General features: G+C 31.1%; 1 protein-coding gene and 1 long non-coding RNA gene across 4 annotated transcripts in view; one reads left to right on the forward strand and one right to left on the reverse strand.

Moving 5' to 3' along the window:
* Positions 1-23240, forward strand: part of Osi24 (Protein) — a 157092-nt gene that overhangs the window by 54776 nt on the left and 79076 nt on the right. For all 3 annotated transcript variants that reach the window (XM_088224247.1, XM_088224248.1, XM_088224249.1), the window contains exon 2: positions 11333-12280. In XM_088224247.1, the coding sequence (XP_088080373.1) occupies positions 11446-12280 (835 nt within the window). In that variant the 5' untranslated portion in view covers positions 11333-11445. The remainder of the gene's footprint in view (positions 1-11332; positions 12281-23240) is intronic.
* LOC148282959 (uncharacterized) overlaps positions 1-23240 on the reverse strand; it is a 159871-nt gene that overhangs the window by 50958 nt on the left and 85673 nt on the right. The gene's annotated exons all lie outside the window — the stretch shown is intronic.

Raw genomic sequence — 23240 nt, forward strand, 5'->3', positions numbered from 1 at the left:
CAGTTGACAACGCCATAATCTTGAAGCAGAATGCAGGAAAGCTGGAATATCCTAAATAAATATCCAAAAATGTAGTTCAAAGTAGTTATCACGCGCCATTGTTTTTAAACTTTGCAACAATGGTGATTGGACTCATAAAGGTAATAAACCAAAATCAGTGATCAAACCTCCCATCTCCTAGACAAACAAAAATTATTTTTTTCCGAGTTCCTTAGCCTTGTGGATACGTAAGGTTACTAAATAAAGGAGTCCAAATATATAAAAAAATAAAAGAAAAAAGATGTTCAGAGGCACAATGATATTAAAGGGATGTTTGAGGGGAGAACTCGGATAAGACGTCACTCAATATGACATAAGTTATCGTTGTAATAACGCGGATCTAAGACTAGACGCAATCTCGAGATAACTCGTTATAGGGGTCATTAATCTAACTGTTACCAGATTATTACGAATGTGAGTTACCGGTTAACTGTATGCAATTGAAATCATGAATTAATGTTCTGTGCCTATCAGATGATAAAAACTGAGTTTAATATGCATTTATGAGAGGAAAACTTTCTTGTCAATTAAAATAACGTATTAAATGACCGTGAATCATAACCGATAGAAGAACTTTATCAATTAAAAAAATATTCAGAATTATTGTTTGTCTGTCAGAAGAACTGCTTTCTTTTTAAAAAAAAATTGACTAAGCAATGCATTTTTTTTCACCTTGTAGTGTAACAGTCAGCGTGTTTGCCTACCATTCAAAAGATTTCAGGTTCGGTTCCCGACATGGTTGACATGAAAAATTTTAAATTGTGTTTTTACAATGGAATATTTCATATTCCCTGGACTAGCACCTGAAGCGTAAGACTGATCATCTTATCTTCGTGTGACAAATAATCCAAATACGCTGCATTTGGTTTATCACTATGCATGACTACTAACTATGCACGACATTCTCCGGTTGCGCGTTTACACTCCTTAAGCTAGGGTTTCCTAGGACAGCGGTGCCCGTATTTTAACGGCCGTAGTGAACGGTGATGCGGTGGACAGTCGTCGTAACGGTGACCAGAAAGTGGTTTCCTTGAAAAATGGTGTTGATAACACCGTTAAAAAATAAAACCACTGTCTAGTCACCGTTACGATGGCTGTTCACCGCATCACCGTTCACTACGGCCGTTAAGATACGGTCACCGCTGTCCTAGGAAACCCTAGCTTTAGCCAACAAATTTACTTGTGATATATACATTTTTAGTACACAATAAACATAAACAATTATTCATTTTTAAACGTTTTTAATGCACTGCTTAAAATTTATTATTAAAATTATTTAAAACTTTATTTTTCACGCAATTTTTTTGATCCGTTTTTGATGTGTATTATTGTTATCTTATCTCTTCCTGAAATTAATTTATCAAATATTTTTGTGTATCATATATTATGTTATTATCTTACTAACTGTTAAGTAATTTTTATTGTTTGTTTTTAACATTAATTCGTTATTTTATCAAAATTATCCTTGAATCAGGCACTTCATTTTTTATTTTATAAAAAAATTAAAAGTATTACCATTTTTTCATACGTATGTATATTCTTATATTGTATTTCGTTGAAATTCTTTAAAAGCTATTTAAAATTTGCTTTTCTTAATTCTAACATTTTTCTTATATCCATATATTTTTTTTATTATTGTACAAAGTTTCACTTTTTATTTTGCATTTCAACATGCTTTTTTTTGTTTCTAAATGCATACAAAAAAAGTGTTGACTATTTTTTTATTATAACTTACTATGTTTGTACTTACTACTTGGGCATATTGTTAAATAAATAAATAAAATTAAAATATTGTTAAAAAATCACTGCAGAGCCTTAGGCACCAACCACTTGGTGCGGAAAGTAGCTGATAATAATAATTTTATTACTTTTATTTATTTATTTAAAAAAAAAAAAAACAGTTTTTAAATATATTGCATACAGAAAATATATAAACGTAAATAAATTATTCTCACATAAATAATGAACACATTCTACAATGCATCTACGCCAAGCATCGTGGCGCCACAAGCCACAATCCTGAGTCCAACTTAAAAGCCTTTTTTTCTCTACGTCAATCTTACATTTATTCAGCCTCTATTTTCCCTACGAAGATTTATCCAGAATACACATTCCAGGTAGAATGAGGCCAATTACTATACCGTAACATTACTTTCCTGTTTTTGACCTAATTTATACCTTTGTCCACGGCACGGCTCCGACAGCACACAGGCTGTAAAACTAGCGAGAGATACCATTGCATTATATCTACTATGTGGTCGATCGTTCATCCATTGAACGTCTTTTGTACATAAATGTAGTTTTTATTATTCAGAACTGCATTGAGTTGCAGGAGTGCCAAACACACGACTTTTTAAACTAAAATTTTTAACAATGACTGGATTCAACTCCCTGGGGAGCTGTTTATATTAACATTTTACAACAGAGATGAAGAACATTTAAAAGAAGGTAATATAGAAGTCTAGGCATCTACAGGGCTTATGACCTGTCAATGGCTGGTTTAAGTGGCCACTTTACACACTGTGTTACATTCACCATTCTGCCTATATTTGAACATCTGTATTCCTTCAATTCTTTCATCTGTTGATGTTTGTGAAGTTAAAGAGCTGAAACCTTTATTTATGCGGGTGAGATTCATCTAATGGTGAATTTTACACAGTGTGTAAAGTGGCCACTTAAACCAGCCATTGACAGGTCATAAGCCCTGTAGATGCCTAGACTTCTATATTACCTTCTCTTAAATGTTGTTCATCTCTGTTGTAAAATGTAAATATTAACAGCTCCTCAGGGAGTTGAATCCAGTCCTTGTCTACAAAAATTTGGAAAAACTCAAAAAAAATATGTTGATAAATTACCTGGTCAATTTTTAACAATGTTTGAAGATTACGATTTTTTAGAATGTATTGAACTTAATATTATTTAAGTAAGTACTATCAAAAATCCAGTAAAAATAAATAAATGGGTAGAAATTATAAGTAATTTGAGGAACAAATCTGATTAAGATCCACAAAAAATAAATGCTGTTTGTAAACATTCAAAAACAAACATTTTTTTTTACACAAAAAAAAAACATCTTAACATTTTTTTGTAAATGCATTCTCCTCGAATGCAACTTCGGTAGATCGATGAATAAAACATTTATGCTCCTTATTTATTTTTTTACTTATTAGATTGAAGATTTTAATATCTACGAACACGCACAGCGCAAAGATCTACATTTCTCTGAAAACCGCACGTAAATCGGTTTAAGTTAAGGTTTAGGCAAGCTTGCAAGGCTGGTGGTTAATGCAATGCACGTATAAAAAAAAATTAATTTAAATGATTATAAATGTATTATTGTTTGATATTTTTTCCTAATATATCACATGTTATTTTTTTTTTCTCATGTACTCGTATTTAAAAATATACAAACTCTTATAATAAACAATAAACAACAACACTGTTAGCCACTCTCCAAGCATAAGAGTAAGTTTTTTTTGGAGATTTACAGTGATAACATTAACTAGATGTGTAAAAGTAGATTTATTTAGAATTTTACAAAAACATGTACTTTTTATGAAATTTATGATTAAAAAAAAAAATTAAATTAGAAATATGACATCATATTTTCCCATCTTTTAACAGAAGCATTGTGAATTGTATCTGATGCAACTGTCCTATAAAAATGTGTTGGACAAAACTTCAAATAATTTTACTGCTCATTTCTTGGGTAATGGTCAACTTTCTTTTGAAGTGATTATGAGAATGTTATAATTGCTGTCGCTGCGTTTTCTACAGAAATAAAAAGGTTCGAACCCATCTTGAGTCCCGGTAATCCGTAACGATTCGTGACCCGGTCACTGATCCCGCTCATTACTCACCGCCATTGCTCACACCGCTCGCGTTCTCCGTACCCGTGACTCGGTCACGGTTGATGACGTCACAGTCCGTAATGCGTACCTACTGCACCGCTGCAGCGTGCATGTACGTGCAACACGCAAGACTGTGTACTTGCGACAATGTATTAATTTTTATTTCGAGTAATTGAAAGGGTTAGAGTTACATTATTTAATTTATTAACAAACATAATTTTACGTAGTATTTTTATTTATTTTATTCATACAAATACATACATATCACAGAAAAAAAAATATCCCTAAAAACCCTGTGTTGAGTTGGGATACAACATAATTCTCAAACTCTCCAAACTCGAAGGAACATGGCTGACGCTATTTTTATGTATAAAACTTTGAATAACATGATAGATTGCCCTAAGATTCTATCACTTATTAATTTTAGAGTCCCAGTAACGCAGACCAGAAACCAATCTCTTTTTAAAATTTCTAAATGTTCCACTAAATCTTTTCAAAATTCATTTGTAAATGGAACCTGCCATATGTGTAATCAAAAATTAAATTGTATTGATATTAATAACATATCTTTAACTTCCTTTATAAGTGAAATTTCCAAATATATTTAAGTTATGATGTTGCGCCTTGAATCCGCAGCCTATATTATGCAGGTTATGTGCAGTTCTGTATGTAGGCACATAATAAATTAACACTGTATGGTCAACTATAGTTGTATTATATATTATAATGTGCAACTGTGTGACCAATATCCAAAAGAAGATATATTTTGACCATGTATTACATTTACATTTTAGTAATATTATAAGTTTTGTATGATTAATTATTTTATGGTATGTATAATTTTTGCGACAACATTTACAATAACAATATTACGTGGAAGACTCTAATTGGACTTTATGATATGTATTTATGGTATAATTGATTCTTATAAATGAATAAATGACTGTTGGCTTTCCAATGAAATGAAAATAAAAAATAATGGAAAGTAGAAGCATGTACATTAGGGTTGGCCGATATTTTTTTTTCCGAATTTCAAAATGAAAGGTGTCAAAAAAGTTGCCTTTTGAATTACTCGGAATGTAAAAAATATCAAAAAAAATATTTGATACTGCTTTTGGTCTTCAACCAGAGCTTTTTAATTTTTTTTGAAAAAGTCATTTTTTGCTTTAAACCGGCTGTCGTTTCGTATTTAAGTAAGAAAATCAGTCTAATTAAATTTTACAATGTGCTTCAAATTTTATTAAATAAGCATCTAAGGGCGCGAGTTGCATTTCGTTTTGTAATAAATGGGTAGCATTGTTTTAATGAGTCATTGTTTTCGTCAATATTAGCCAGGCGCTCAACGGAATCAGTTCCGCGGAGTGTTTACTTTTTGCATTTCGGTAGTTTTAAAACGTGTTCAAATTTGTAATTTTATTAAGTTCTATCTTTACTAACAAAAAAATATTTTATCGATGTAGATAATTGACAAAATATTCAAACAATTATAAATTTCAAACCTCGGTTGAGGGCCAAAAGTAGTTTGAAATATATTTTAAAATAATTTTAACGTTCAATATGATTCTAAATGAAACGACCCATTTCACTTTGATGTCTTAATAAATAAAAAAACTTCATACATCATTGGCCTAATCTAATGTACATTATTAAATAATAGAAAATTTAAATAAAATAAAAATTTATCGCATAAACATATATTTCAATAAACATCTGTAAAAAACGCAAGATAGTATGTAAATCAAAAAACTTACTTTCAATTTTATTTTTGCATTTGCATTCTCTACAAATGCAGACCTGGTGAACGATTTAAAAAAACGTTTCCATTTTAAAAAATTAGCGGTATTAAGAGCTACAAATATGTTCGTGACAAAGATCTACATTTTATTTATTTATTTTGTTCATTAACGCCCAAAAGGCATTTACAAAAAATGAAATGAAATACATGCTAATATACTAAATAATAAACAGAATATACAGAAAAAAATTGTGAAATTAGTTAAAAAGGATATGATAAAAAGTTTTACAAAGTAAAAAAAAAAAAACATAATAACAAAGGTATGCAAGAAAAAACAGTAAGCATACAAACAAAAAATGCAAAGATATAAGCTTATGAAATAAATTATGTAAAGCAAACAATAAATAAAGTGTTACGGTAAGCAAGAAAGACATTTTTAAGTTAAATTAATAAACAAGCAAGCATATATTATCACGAAAAAATAAGAATAAAAATACGTATCTATGACATGCGTATATGCCAATACTAAAATGCAATTTTTTTTTTTTTTTTTTTATTATTATTTTTTATTTTTTATTTTCTTTTATTCAGGAAACATACAGTACAGTTACAAAGTTTAATATTTTACACAATTGGACTTAATTCTAGTGTACCAGTGAAGTTTCCATATTAAAAAGCAATTAAATCTAATGTTAATTATGAAAGTATAAAAAAGAGAAGGAAAAAGAAAACATAAATAAAGGTTGTTTAAAAATTTAAATTTAAGTGAAAAAAAAAAATATTAGCAATTTGATATAATAGTAAAAAATAAAAAACAAGTATAAGGTAATAAAAATAAACAAGTATTTTTTTTAAATTTATAAAATTGAATTGTCAATAATAATTGTCAATTGTGCTGAAAACTGGACGTCAATCGGTCCAGTAGTTATTCAATCTATCGTGGACACACATACGAACATTGCCTTTTTATATATATATATATATAAAGATAATTAAAAGTCACGTAGTAAAAAACAAATAATTCGGATTTACTTTTTTCTAAAAACGTTACCTCGGTAACATTAGCTTCTTTTAAGAACATAATTTTACGCTTCGAATGGCATATTTAACTGAAAATTCCCATTTTCAGGTTTAGCGGCTTTTGCCTGAACGGTGACGATATTATACATAAAATGTACTCAGTAAGGGGTGAGTGAGTTTGGCTAAGAGATGAGAGAGGGGGGTTTATGTGTGGGTTGAGGAAGATAGTACCGACATTTTACACATAAAAAGAAAGCATGCTTCATAATTTAGAAAAATTAGAAAGCAGAAAGGCAGTAAATAACTCTTTTGTGTTTTTTAAAAAAAATAATTGATAGTCGTATTTTGGATATATTCCCTCTCCCTACCCACAGATAAACTTCTTTCTCCTGACTTTCAGCCACACTCACTCACTCCCTACTGTGTAAATGAGTTTTCTGTGGTTTCCTCTACTTAAAACAAATGTGGAACAGTTCCTTAACAAGGCCACAGCCGATTACCCCACCAGATTTTCACACCATTTATTTGAAGCAATTAGAAGGAAGATACATTTTTGGTTTATACGAGCATAAGCCTTGTACATAATAAGCAAAACAAAAAATAAGCAACTCGTTTAAAAAAAACAAATGAAACTCCACACTGTGTACTTTTTACATGTATTATATTAGTTTGTGATAAACCCCAAAAAAGACAATTTGTTACCAAAAGTAGTTAAATAATAAATTTGAAAATAAAGTGTGAATAAAAGTGTGAACCATTTCATATTTATCATTTAATTAATTATTTTTTATTTTAAATAAATTCCAAAACAGTGTAGTAAAAACAGTTATTTTGTAAAACTGTTAAAACTAAGTAAGATTATATAAAAAACAGATTTTAATGTTATTCTAAAAGGCAATACGTAAAAAAAATAAGTCCAATTTTGACATTAATTAGTTCACTTTAGGAACGTCACGCAAAATATTTTTTTTTTGTAAGCCCCAAAATTTGCGTCTGATATCAATGGGCGTCAGCTCGCACAACCTGAGTTACGTGGTAAATTAAAAAACTTAATTTTGGATTTCGTGACAAAACAATTAGTCACTTATATTTTTAAAACATTTAAGTTTGTAAGTGAAAATTCTTGATGGAAGTTCATTGTAATTTATTTTATAAATATAACACACTAGAAATATATGAATTTCCAGTTGTTTCATTTAATTCTAAAGTTTATATTAATTATTAAAAGATTTTAGTAAAATTAATTAGATTGCCTTGTAATATTATGTTGAGAGGAAGGGGTATATAATAATGAAAGAGTGCTTGATCAAATTCCCATGTAGGTTTTATAGTTTTTAACGATTAAAGGATAACAATCCCTATAATTAAACAAATATCAAACCTATGTCTTAATTTAATTCTTAATATTACGGACTTATAACTAAACTTAATACTACCCAAAACGATCTGGAGGCAGCAGCATCTAGCGGCGGCGAGGGCGCGCGGTTAGCGCGTAGGCGGCGTCGTGTCTGTGGACGACGCGTGGAGCTGCGTGTTGCAGGCGGAGTTGTTTGCGGCGGCAGCGTCCAGCTGCGGCGAGGGCGCGTGGTTAGCGCGTAGGCGGACGTCTTGTCGACGACGCGTGAGGCTGCGTGTTGCAGGCGGAGTTGTTGTTTGCGGCGGCAGCATCCAGCTGCGGCGGGGACGCGTGGTTAGCGCGTAGGTGGACGTCCAGGGACGACGCATGGGGTACGTCATCACGATGTGCGCTGATGAAGCGTCGTTCTTGAGGGGCGGCAAGGGGCGCGGAGATGGTTCCTTCGCTGGCGGTAGGCGGACGCCTTGGACATGGTTGCAGGCGGCCACGTGGTGAAAGCTGACAGACTGGGCCATGAAACTTCGAAGGTCCGGAGTTTGGAGATTCAACCGAAAGGCTGGGACAAGTCCGAGTACTTGTCCCGCGACGAGTTTCGCGACTTTCTTCTCCCGACTAAAAACTCCCTCGACTATCTTCCCTCAACTGAAAACACTTCGGAGGTCCGGAGACCTGCCACTCAACTAAAAAAACTGTAAGGGCTGTGGCCCATTTTATAGAACCACCCGATCGTGTCTGTCTCCTTTCCCCCTCACACATATAGCACAATTAGAATGTTGTCCTTTTTTAACCCTTATTACTACACAAATCTTACATCTAAACTTATATCCAACAAAACTATAATAATACTTATAATTAACTTACACTTATTTAATTAAATCAACTTAAATACAAACATGGAGATTAAGATATAATTTATTTATAATTTCGCCTCGTGGTTGATGGTTGATAGAGGTTCCTGGACCGGAACCTGAAGCGTAAGCTGATCGCCTTACCTTCTATGTAAATGGGAATCACTTAACGAACTGATCCGGTGCTATATGCACCACCGAGTGCGGATAGAGAAATGAGAATGAATAAAGATATATATGTCGAATAAACGTCGGGTTCGATTCCCGGCAAGGAAGATGTGAAATATTGATTTTTAATTTTAATTCTAGGCTGCAATGTTTTTATCGTTCCTTGATTGGAACCTGAAGCGTAAAACTAACCATCTTGCCTCCATACATATGAGTGACCGGAATATCTGTCGACCGTGTTAGTGCCCTATGCATCTTTCGGCATGCAGATAATCCGAGCAAGGTTTCTCACGTTCCGGAGACGGGAAGTTTTACATTTTATGATGGGGTAGGATTAAGTCCGGTCCCTTGGAAGAATTTCGAGATTTACTTCGTTGTACGGAGTCGTGTTTTATTGACCTCTGTTAATAAGTGCAAAAACCCAAGTATTTAACCGTGGCTAGTTGCAAGGAATTCACTTCAGCTTTCAAAATTTACCAAAACGCACGTGTATGATTATTTATTACTGTCGGCATCCTCAGTTAAAAACCCAATTTTAATATTAATTATTTTTGCCAATGGTTTTATTGGTAAACACCGCTTTGGTGTTTTTCCATACATCAAATAAAACACGAGTGATACTTTAATCCACAAATTTTGGAATATTTAATAAGGATACCAGTCTCGAAGATGTCGCGAAAGCGATGAAACCGGTCACTGGATATTCCAAATTTGTGGATTAAAGTATCACTCGTGTTTTATTTATAAAATAAAACTTATATTTTTACTGTCGTTTGTTCGTTTGTAATGAGTTTTAAATATTATTTTAATATCATCGACTTGTTAATATTGCCAAAAATGCTATGAAGACTTAGAAGAATCGCAGTGAAACCATAAACATAAAAAATGCAAATGTCTAAATTTGAAGCACAAACTTTAGGATGATTTATTATGATAAAAAAAATGAAACAACCGTGTTTTTACAAATTTAATTTCTATTATTTCTACTGACCATTTTCAAAGCTACACAAGCTTCTTTATCAACGTATAAATTAAAATGATGCGTAAATGCGACACGATTTTTTTCACTTTTATTATCAATTTTCAAAGTTATATAAACTATGACACATAATGCACATTGTTAATCATAATTCTTGTAATAATTAATGAAAAAACCTTTCTAAAGAATTTATATATCTCTAATTGATGAAGTAAGTTAATAATACATTTTTTTTCCAGTAGTTATGGTAACGCAAGGCCGATCTGTTAAAATATAATAAACTTGATGGATAAAAATGACAAATTACAGAACAAAACACCCAGGCTTGAGAAAAATCACATTTTAAAGTAGTGTTCTCCTCTGGAATCGAACTTAAAACCTTTCGTAAGTGGGTCCATTCATTGCCTTATGCACTATTTTGTACTGGTTAAGTAAAGATAATAATTTATTTATTTATTTTATTTATTCTGGATTTTTACAGCTATTACATAAAAAATAGTAGACATATATTAATAGTAAGTAAAAAAAATGTAATTTAAAACGTGTATTTATATTTTAAAAGGTATGGGAGAGAGACTTGGTAGGAGGTTTAAAAGTTTTTTTTATTTTTTTTAATAGTTTGTACCCATTTCGAAACCTTTTTACAAATATTGTTTTTACGTAAGTTGTGATGTTTTGATTGTATTTCAAAAAGTAAAGTAAGTTTTAAAATCTTGTTTCGAATAAAACATTTTAAATTTAATTTGTTCATATATTGAATGAATAATGTACAACGAGTACGATAGGTAACCACGAAATGCAGTGCACGTCAACAATAAACACGGTAGATATGTCAATACGCATGCGTTGGTTCAAAATGAACATACATATTATATGCAACTACATTTATATAAGGCAATATTTGTATGTATATCTTCGATGGACTGAACAACTACTGGACCGATTTACGTGCGGTTTTTAGCGAAAAGTAGATCTTTGCCATGAGCATATTTAAAGCCATTAAAATCATGATAATACGACATCCAAAAATTATTTTTTTTAATCACGTCACTTTCTTGCACATTGCTGGTACCAACTTAAATTCAAATAATTTTTTTTTAAAATATGAGTCTTGAATAATGGCAAAGTTTTTGTGATGTTTAAACTTAACCAGCGTGTTAAATGATCAACAACTTTTTACAGATAGTATGTCCGGTAAATGCCTAGATTACCGCATTCCTTTTTTGAAATGTTCCTAATATCTGTTGTGATATATGAATAGGTAGACCGAGGATAAAAGTTGGTCATCATTTTGTTTTGAATTCGATTTTTTATATATTTTTTTGTTTGTTTCAGATGACGTCTTCAAAATCGCAAGTTAAAGTATTCAGTTTAGGAGAAAAAAATGTTTAGTAAAATATTAAGTTTCAGATTTGTTGTAAAGTGTAATAAAATTATTTTTCAATAAAATGTGTGCGGTGAATATATTCAAAATGAATAAAAATAAGCAGTTTACAATAAGCAGAACATTTTCTTACAACTTTATCATATTAAGTTTTGTCGTCGTTTTATTTAGCGTTCAAAATACAAATGCGTATTCAAACGTGAGAAGAAGTGGTAGTGTAACGTCAATAGACGAACCAAAAAGATTATCTGGAGATATCAACATTCCAAATATAACTCCAATGTTGAGACCTGCCAGCAACCAAGTAAATTTAAAGAAAGAAAGTTACAACATAGAAATAAAACAAATTGAAACTATAAAACCAGATGCTCAAAACTCAAATGAAAACAAAACTGTGACAAGTATAGACGTACAATCAAAAGCAGATAAAGAAATTGAACATGTTGATGAGCTAAAATCATTCAAACCAATTTCATCTGATTTTGAAATAGAAGAATTCATAAAAAATCAAGAATTAAAAATTAAAGAAAGCAGTCACACTCATAAAAATGATTTAATTAAAGATGTTAGCGAAGCGTTACAACTCGAAAAAAATGCACCAATAGAGCCGAGTAAAGAAGACGAGTTCGATAAAATTGAAATCGAACTTTTAGGGTACGTTGATGAGACACTCTCTAAAGATTCCTACAGCCTTTTCGACGGAGTAAAAATAGAACCTGTTGTTTCTCTTCGGGGAAGAGATTTAAATGTAACAGGGACTGGAGCTCCAAGATCATTGGACGGTAGTCCTGATGATGATGGATTCGACTCCAAAGTAATGGAAAAGTTAAAAAAGTTCGCCAATAATCATGTCTTGAGTGTAAATATACCGCAAGCAGCGAGGTTTTTCGGATTTAAATGTAAGTATTTTTAATGATTTTTATATGATATTAATTTTAAAAGCATGATACATTAATTATAATCGGATGTTTGTCATAAAATTGCTGTTTAAAAATAATTATTTCATATAGTAAATACAATTGTTATACCTTTATGTATTATGATGCATTAAAAATATTTGTAAATCAAAACCTAAACCTACGGATAAAAAAAATAAAAAAAAACCAATGTATGTATAACATTCGATTATTGTTCGTCCGTTTAAATTTTGAACCATCTCTTGACCATTATTTTTGTTTTTAAATAATAAAAATAAAATTAATTATTATTATATACTACGAGTTAGGTACATTTGGATTATACTTAAAAAAACAATAGTTCTGAAACATTTAAGTTTGTAAGTAAGAAATCTTGATGGAAGTTCGTTGTAATTTATTATATGGAAAAAGACGAGTGATACTTTAATCCACAAATTTGGAATATCCAGGGACCGGTTTCATCGTCTTTGTGACATCTTCGAGACTGGTATCTGTATTGAGAAATCCAATGTATTTATACAGGGTATCCGCCGACAGATTTTACACTTTAAATTGAGCTAACGGCGACTAGCATGGCGGCAGCGGGGAAAGCGGGGTATCACTCGAAGCAGAAGTGTTGCGGATTTGTTAGAAGCCATGAGTCAGTGAACAGGAGCGCACCGCGTTTTTGTCCATCGGGATCTCTGAAATTGTACCCCGATACAAATATGTTAAGCAATCATTTGAGAGAATGAGATGTAATCTAATTAAATTACTAAGCTATTCACGCTATCATTTTAATAACACGAAAAGAAACAGTGATAATCAGGCAATCATTTCCTAACTTCAGGTTATCTAAAGTAACCCACAGTACCCTCAAGTTACTACGCATGAACTCGAGAGAGTTTTTTTACAGTATGTTCAAGGTTAAAACGACGATACACCTGAACTATTATTCGTTCGGTTTCTTTTTTTTTTTTTTTTTATACGCCTCCACTCGTTTGCGAGTGATTTTGGCTCTTAGAAACAAGAATAAGAAATTTAAAGAATATACGCTTCAGTGAACGACGAAAAAAAAACCCATACCCACGAAAAAATATAATATAATGTGAGGTAGTTAAAATCAGTATGAAAAAGTTATGTGACAATAAAATATTATTACCGTCTAAATTAAACGTAAACATAACATGAAATTTTGGGCCAACAGTAAAGAGGGACATTCAATTAGACTTATTATTTAAATTTGGCAAATAATATTTAACAAATTCAAATATTTTTATTATTTGTCCTTAAGAATTTAGTTAGAAGTAAATAAGCATCCAAGTCATTCTGGGCGAGTAAAAATTTTACGTTAAGAGGGAACGTATTATATTCTTCACAAATATTTTGAAGGAATTCGCTTCTTTCGTAGAGGGGACAGTCAAAAAGCAGATGATCTAATGTCTCATCGTCATTTTCTCAAAGACACATTGCCGAAGTAAAGACACCTATTCTCGATAAATGCGAGGCAACGATACAATGTCCTATTCTCATTCTTGATATTAAAGAGACGTTCGATTTCGATTGCTTTTCGATTTCAAACCATGGTGTAATAAACAAATAGCTGTATGATGATGATATACTATAAATTCAAACAGCTGGCATAGATGTTTTTTTTAATTTTTACCTAACTTTTTCTTCTTATTTAATGTTTTTTGTAATGTTTGCATTTGTAAATGTTTTGCTAGTAATGTGTTCTAAATCCAAAATAAATGAGAATCATTTAAATTAATATAAGTAAATATTAGTAAACTCCACTTATCGACTTTTTATGTCTACCGGTTTTGAGACGTACCTGTCTCTTCATCAGGACACCGATTAAACCAACATGCAGAACCCACTGTGCACCTTCACCATAGTTGTTTCACAAAAATATAAAACCAACATGCCATGCATTAAATAAAAAAGTACTTTCTTATCTTTTACAGAATATTTTATTTTCTTTTTCTAATATTACACAAAAATATTTATTTATTTGTTTATTTATTCACACTCTTTATCAAAATACAATTCCATTTTCACTTTGCCCAGCTAACAAGGGTACATACCCCGTTCCAAGCTAGGCAATTACATTTTAATATATTATAATAGTTAACAAATTAATATAGAGCACAGACAAACAAAATATAAACTTATTCGGATACACATTTTGATTCATATACATACAGACATACACATATATACACACATATATATAAATATACACAAATATACACATGTACATACACACATACGTACATACACCCATTCGCATACACATACATACATTCATAAAAACATAGATATTATACGTGTCTTTTTATTATAGGAGCAAAAATTCAAAAACATTTTCTGTACATCCACGAACAGGGCATGCCTTTGTGGGATTTTTTGTTTTCTATTTTTACTGTTAATATGTATTTCATTGCTATGTAATCATCCTTTTTTTTAAAAACTTTTTAACATCTTACGTTTATTGTAAAAAAAAACAAAAAAATAAAATAATAATAATAATTCACTTCCCTTCATCCCCTCACTCTTTTTTCAACTATTTCTACTACTACCCGCAGCACAAAATATTTTCATAACCTTATCAGTGCATGCAAGGGTTGCCTATTAAAATGCATGGCATCTTGGATTTACATTTTGTGCAACAACTATGATGAAGGTGTATAGTGGGTTTTACATGTTTGCATGCTGTAGTAAACAAATTTCTTACGAAAGTATACATCAATTAATGCAGAGTTAAAGGGAATGCAAACACCGCTATATCCAAACATGCTCTAAAATTAGGTTAATAATATTTAGACCCAACATAAATGAATTTTTTGATGCGGGTAAAATATTTCTAACAACAATTTGAAATATTTAACTTTCCTTTTTTCTGCAATATATTGTTTAATATTATAAAACAAATTTTACTGCATGTTTGGACATGGTGGTGTTTGTATTCCCTTTAAATCTCCATTGAAACATGTATTTGTGGTAAAGATGAAAGGTATTTTAGTCTTTGGATGTTGGTATAGTGAGTGTTCTTACGAAGAGACGGGTAAGCCTTGAAACCGGTAAACACAAAACATCGGTTAGTGATCATTATTTACTAACATTAATTAAAACGTTTGACCACAAAATTAGTGCTTTGAACATGAATACTAGAAAATCAATCAATCAATCATTAAAAAAAAACAAATTTTTTAGTAATGTTGTTAAGATTGATATTTGTAAAATCATGACGTGAAATAAATTATGTAGAGAAATAATTAATACACTTAGAGTTTCAATGGTTTATTGTGGGTTCAAGAAGGTACGAACGATAGAAGAACTTTTCCAAGTCTATTATTCCTCAAGAAATCTATTGTAAGAGCCTTCAGTTTTATGACGACAAAAGCCGACAAGATTCAATAGCTTTCCCTACAAAAGTTATATTGTGTTTTCTCATTGTGGAACATTGTTCAACTCATTGGATATATTTAGTACTATTCAATCATCACCAAAAAACGTGATTGAATTTCGAATTACATGATGAAAACTGTTGTGAAAAAAGGGTTTTTTTTCTAAGAAACTTCAAAACTGATTTGATCTATTTACAAAACAAACAATATGTCTTACCCACGATACTTTTATTTCATCAAATCTTTTGTGGATTAACAACGAATTTCACCCTTTAGACTCATAATCAAGATAAATTCATCGTTTTTCGCATCCATCAACTTTTATTTATTAAATCTTTTTAGCAGTATATTCGCTCTACATGTCCAAACCAATGTTTGTGAATAAATCTTCTATGACAGGCGCCGTGGCGCAGTTGGTAAGACGGCCAACTGTGAAACTTGCGTCGCTGGTTCAATTTCCGCCTGTTGCAAGAAAAAAATGCAAGATTTTTTTTTCTCAATTAAACTTGGTCTTGCGGTGTATTTTTCATTACCTCATTACATATCCTAAGTAAATAAATAAATTTAAAAGTAGAATAAAATATAAGTAAATAAATCGTCAGCCTCGTGGTGTTTTGGTCAGCGCGTTTGCCTACCACGCAAGAAGTCATAAGTGACATAAGTGTCAGCCAATGACATGTCATGAGCTGTATAATTGTCTATATTTTCGCATTCCTATTTCAAAAATGTTTTTTTTCTCTATTCCAACCAATTATGATCTAAATCACTCCCTGAGGAGAAAATTCAGCCTGTCTACAAACATTTGAGCATGCCTAAGACATTGTTGTGATAAAATATTTGCATGTTGGTGTAGTGAGTGTCTTGATGAAGAGATGGGTACTTAAGTCTTCAAACCAGTAGATATTAAAAGTCGGTAAATGGTCAAACACAAATATTTGCTAACATTAATTAAAAAATATACTGATCATAAAATATGTTTTTATTTAAAGATAATAATAAAAAATTAATTATATGGTTAAACATTTAACTAAATGTTATCAAGTATTTGTGTATAACCACTTACCAACTTTTTTATCTCTACCGGTTTCAAGACGTATCCATCTCTTCCTCGGGACTCCAATTAAACCAACATGCAAAACCCACTATTCACCTTCACCATAGTTGTCGCACAAAAATATAAAACCAAAACGACATGCATTTTAATAAGCACATGCACTGATTAGTACAAGCATGCATGACTTATCAGTGCTAAAATCTCAAATTATCATATTTTTTTTTCCGAAACAAGATTTTTTTTGTTTTTATTGTTATAATTGTAAATTGGGGTAAACCCTTAATTTCTCGGACTAGCATCCCTTCTACAAAACCCTACACCCCCCATACCTAGCCGCTTCCCTAGTCAGCTTGCGGTGTGTATCGATTTGTGGGTCAACTACGTTTTGAATCTCAATTTATTTATTATTTGACAAAAAAAAATGATTTTCCAAGATATTTTTACAAGTACATCATAAAAAAATGTTCCTCTGATGATTCGCGGAATAGCACTAAAAACCGTGTCCATAAATGTATTCATAAAAAACACATAATTCTTTTTGAACTTTTATCAGAATAATATAATCAAACCCTTATTCGGACTTTATGGCTTAAAGGGCACTGCATTGCTGAATCAAATGCACAGAATTTCAATAACTATTTACAAAAAAGTAAGATGACCAGTCTTACATACAGGTGCCACTCCAGGAACAATGAAATAACTCACTCTAAAATATGATTTAAAACAAATATTTAATGTCAACCTTCTCGAGAATCGAACCCAGGACCCGAAGAATGTTGAGACAAATAAGCACTCGCACAATTTTTTTCTTGTTTTTTGTACACAGAACTTTATCTTTATCTTTATCCGCACGGACAAAGATAAAAATGTTAATTAATTATACAAATTTGAAAACGTTTTAGTGGCTTATCTGCAATGGCCTATTAGCATTTGTTCATGTTCTGAATGTCAAATTGTTGCAAATGGTTTTGACCCAAAACAGTCAGATGGATTGTTTCGTTCCATGACAAATGTGCTTTTAGATAGTTTTATTGAAATGGAATAGAATTCTAACAAACAATGGGAACGTTAATGGCAAACGAAACAACTGATAGGTTTCTCAACAAAAAGGGAGATACCGATCTATAACACTAAAACGGAGTAACAACTACATCAACGATATTTTGAGCGTAGCCATTAAAATGTTTTTTATTTTCCTTTATTTATTTGTTAAATTTTACAATACGCCCAAGGGGCATTTACAAAAAATATACAGGTAAGTACAAACAAAGCAAGTAATAACTTTAAAAATAAACAACGCTTTTTTGTATACATGTAAAAACAATAAAAAGCATACTACTATGCAAAATAAAAAGTGAAACTTTACATAGTAAAATAGAAAAAAAAATGGAAATAAGAAATACGTATAGAATTTAAACAAAAAAACATATATACAAATAAATACGTTTAACAAATGGTATTAACAAATTAATGTTAAAAACAAATAATAAAATTAGTTAACAGTAAGTATATATAAGATAATAATATAATATTTGGTACACAAAAATATTTAATTTATTTATTTCAGAAAAAGATAGGATAATAATAATTCACATCAAAAACAGAAAAAAAAATTCATGAAAAATAAAGTTTTATCAGGACATCAATAATTAAAACATTTAAGTTTGTTAGAGAAAATTCTTGATGGAAGTTCATTATAATTTATTATATAAATTAAACACGAGTGATACTTTAATCCACAAATTTGGAATATCCAGTGACCGGTTTCATCGCTTTATCGAACAGAGGTAAGGATACATAATTCAAAGTTATATGTAAGTAAATTAAATAAAGTTATTTTTATCTTAAGGATCATTATCAACAAATTTTCTATGGGTTAACTAATGAATTGATATAATGCTATTTTAATGAGTTATTAGAGTATTTTATTTTATTTTTGGTGTCTCATCCTTCGTGAGTATAAAAGTTTGATTTATGTATTACATATAACTTTGAATTATGTATCCTTACCTCTGTTCTGTATAAATACATTTAACTTTTTAATAAAGATACCAGTCTCGAAGATGTCGCGAAAGCGATGAAACCGGTCACTGGATATTCAAAATTTGTGGATTAAAGTATCACTCGTGTTTTATATATATAATAAAAAACATCAATAATTAGTTTTAAACAGTGCATTTAAGAACGTTTTAAAATGGATAATTGTCGTATTAAAAATGTCTACATCACAAGTAAGTTTGTTGGCTAAGGAAAGTATTCGCGGAATAGAAGAGTGTCGAATTCTGTTTTTATTATCTTTAAATAGTGAATTTTATGTAAAGTAGAAACGCACGTTATTATCAAAAACACTTTTAATATATGGGTTAATGTAAAGAAAAAAGAGGTCCCTAATATTCAAGATTACTTAACTCACGAATCTGTACAAAAAAAAAACATTTCATTTCAACGTAACCCTTTGGCATATTACAACAAAGATGGAGAACATTTAAGAGAATGTAATATAGAAGTCTAGGCATCTACAGGGCTTATGACTTGTCATTGGCTGGTTTAAGTGGCCACTTTACACACTGTGTAGCATTTACTAATCTGCCCATATTTGAACATTTATATTCCTTCAATTCTTTCATCTGTTGATGTTTGTAAAATCAAAGAGCTGAAACCTCGACTGATGCGGGTGAGATTCATAAAATTGAATTATTTCAACTACATACTAGGCAACGCCTGAAAATCTTTTTTTTTCAATTTCTATACTTCTTCATGGACCAGATGGATTTATCAACAATATTTTGAGTTTGTTATAATTTTTGTAGACAAGGACTGGATTTAACTTCCTGGGGAGCTGTTTACATTAATATTACAACAGAGATGAAGAACATTTTAGAGTAGATAATATAGGTTTCAGCTCTTTAACTTCACAAACATCAACATTTGAAAGAATTGAAGGAATATAGATGTTTAAATATGAACAGAATGGTGAATGTTCCATAGTGTGTAAAATGGCCACTTAAACCAGCCAATGACAGGTCATAAGCCCTGTAGATGCCTAGACTTATATATTATCTTATATTTATCTAGAATGTTTTTCATATCTGTTGTAAAACTTTTATGTAAACAGCTCCCCAAAGAGTTGAATCCAGTCCATGTCTACAAAAATTTGGACGAAATCAAAATATTGTAAGTAACCCTTTAGTCTTCTGATCATTCGTCGTCATTTTTAGCTCAACAGCCCTGGGTGGGCCTTGGTTGAATCCAGGAGTCTCAACCACTCTTGCCGGTTTGCTGCTATTTCTCTCCAGTTCCTCACTTCCAACTGTTCTAGCGTCTGATAGATATAATTATTTTGTAGATTCTCCAATTGTCATACAACACCGGCTTAGAAACGAGTATGGATAAATTTAAATCCTTCGTTTTTCATTGTCAGTTTTTACAGCTAAAATTCTTACGGATATAAAATCGAAATAATAACTTAGTTGTTTGATTTTTTTAAGAAAATTATAAAAAAACAATTATTTGTATAATTTTCTTCCCAGGAATGTTCTTTATTCCTGTTAATGTGTCAATTTATTTGCGTCAAATAAGAGTCTTTTAAGATGGCTGACTTTGTTTTAGCAGCGTAGGATGTAAAATTAAATAAAATTCCATTGGAATGGAAAAGCTTAGAAAGACGGCGTAAAGTGCTTTACAAATACTTACGTCAGAAGTAAGAAAAAATGGCGCCTTATGGAATACTCCACTTTCTTGTGCATTTGTTTACTTTGATTAATTTTATGTATTTATTTATGCCGTATGTTTTTTATGACGCCATTTTTGAGAAAAATCTCCTTAACGGCGCTGTACAATAAATATCTCAACACGCCCTGCAGCTTCAAAGCGCCAAGGCAGCTTACCCACCACATACCGCACACCGCATCTGAGGACATAAGTCTCTTTGGCGGTGCCCACATACACGAAAAATTTGCTCGTTGTCAAACGAGAAAAGCTGCCCGAAGGAGCTCTCTGAAATCTGGTAGCCTTAGCATCTTTGTGCTGAAAGAAAGTAATCCATTGGTTTGAGAAGAGGGGAAAGTGAATTTTTCACTGACTGGGATTAAATTGATTGATGATCTCTGTTTCAACTTACCTCGGTACTAGGAAAGTTGTAACGAAGGGAGTTTTTTTCAGTTTTAGCCGATTTTCTCATTGACACCGATTATTTTTTCCTGATATTTTGTTTAGATTATAAAGGGTATAAAATTAACTACGTCAAGATATAAGGTTCATTGAGGTAGATCCGTTTTAGGCTTAGATATACTAGGTAATGTATAAACTGTTTCAACATATCTCGGTCTCACCTACTTGAATTGTATTAAATTTAAATAATACATAGGTGCTAGATAAAACTTGTCTTAAAGCTACAGAGTGCCCTAATGGTAAAAATCTAGCCCCAATTTACATTTTACAAAAAAATACTAAGAACTGTTTTAAGTAAAACAATTTATTTTTTAAAGTTTGCGGATAGATTCCAGATTGAAACATATTCTGCAGCTACAGAGAGTATAAACAGTTAGAAATCTAGACCTTATCTACAGTTAAAGCTTAAATTAGAAATGATTAAATAATAATACATTGAATTAACATACTATGACAGCTAATATCAAAAATCAAACATCTTGCAGCTACAAAGGGCATACAATGAAAGCATCCACCCCTTTTCCGAAACTGTTCATAAAGACTTAAGTCTTTCTTCAGTTTCGCATATCAATATCAATTTTTTTTTTTTTTAAACTAATTAAGCGAAAATTTAATATTTCTTTACAATCAAACCGCGAAAATAACAAAACAAATAAACTTTTAAAACTTTCATTGTACCCCTCACTGCAGTATTGTCAGTTTGTGATCAATCAAATACACATGGTCAGCACAATCACCTTTTTCTAATTTCCCAGTATTACAGTGGAGGAATACAGTGTTAGTTCCAAATTGAGACCGCGGCCGCATATACGAATGGAATTCTATCATCATGAAAATTATTTTTAAAATGTTACAAAAAATAAAAAACATCGAGCAGCAAGTAGTATGTTTGGCAAGTGTGTATATGATACAACGGTACAAAAAGTAAAAAAAAAACTAAATATGTAGAGTTTTTCTTAACATAGTATTACGGTACTACTTTAAAAAAAAATATAAACACCCTGACTGGGCAAAATATTGTTTATTTTATGCTCCTTGTTGTAATAGTTATGTTAGGTAGACAATAGTTTACAGTTTACTTCTCCTACTCCTTAATTATGCAGATGTATGTTACTCAGATGCTAACTCTGAACTGCTTGATAAATTAGAACGATTGCATAATTTTTGTTTACGTTTTATCTTTAATCTCCGCTAATTTGACTATAAAGCCGAATACCGCTCGCATCTACACTGCCTCAGCATCAAACATAGGAAAAACATTGACATTCTTTCACTTTTTCACAAGATTTTAAAAAATCACTCTTTGCCTGTTATCTGAGAGAGTTCTCCTGACTTTAATCACAGCATTAACAAAATTTTCTTTTAGTAACGAAAAAACCCTTTCAATACACACCTATTCACTACTCTATTTTTTTTGCTCCTCTTTCACACCAATCGACGCCCAATCTTTATTCACATTTTGATCACTATCAAAATGTCATTTTCTATTATATGTTTCAATATTTGAGGTTTTCCTTTCTCCCCCTTGTTTCCTTTCCACTTTTACTCCCTCCTCCTTTCATTTTAAAGAGTAAATATTAAGTCGATTTCTGTTTCTAAAGAAAAAAGGTGTTTTGTTTTGTAATTTAAATATTCAAATACGCCTACAATATGTCCATATGCTGCTTATTTTCTCAAATCGAGCGGTTTAGGTAAGTAAAAAAAACTGCCTTAAAGCAATATGCCCGCCCTTATATTAATTCTTCTTTGCAGTCTCAATCCTGGGGATTGGTTTGCAGCAAAGTCCTGCATCTCGTCCTTCATTGGTCTCTATTTTCTGCAGCCCTCTTCAGCTCGATATAAGAGGCACAGTTAAAATCTTCGCACACTTGTTCCAAATATTCCCGTATATATATATAAACTGTAAATGACGTATGTAAAATATTCAAATACATAAAAAGTTGGTATACAAATCGTAAATACATTTACGTGTATGTGCACTTACCGAAATAGTAAATATCTAAGAAAATTCACATAAAATCTTAACATATATAAGTACATACTGTGCTTTTTTTTAAATGGGTATTTGAACATTATTTTCCTGTCACCCTCTCGCAAATGCCTTTCCAATACTTTTCAAAATAGGCAACTACACGTTGGACTCATTATGCTTAGCTGAAAACGATAAAATCGATGTGTCGTTGTTCCGTTTTCCGCATCGTGAAACTGAACCGATTCGATTATTTTTTTCTGAGAGAGTATAAAAATATTTTTTTCTGTAATATTGTTTTTTCTGTTTTCCAAAATTATTTATCATATCTGTATACCATACGTTCGAAGACGGCAGATA

The sequence above is a fragment of the Micrasema longulum genome, unplaced genomic scaffold, assembly GCF_059751315.1.
Source record: "Micrasema longulum isolate JH-2025_06_02 unplaced genomic scaffold, ASM5975131v1 h1tg000274l, whole genome shotgun sequence".
Classification (NCBI taxonomy): Eukaryota; Metazoa; Arthropoda; class Insecta; order Trichoptera; family Brachycentridae; genus Micrasema; species Micrasema longulum.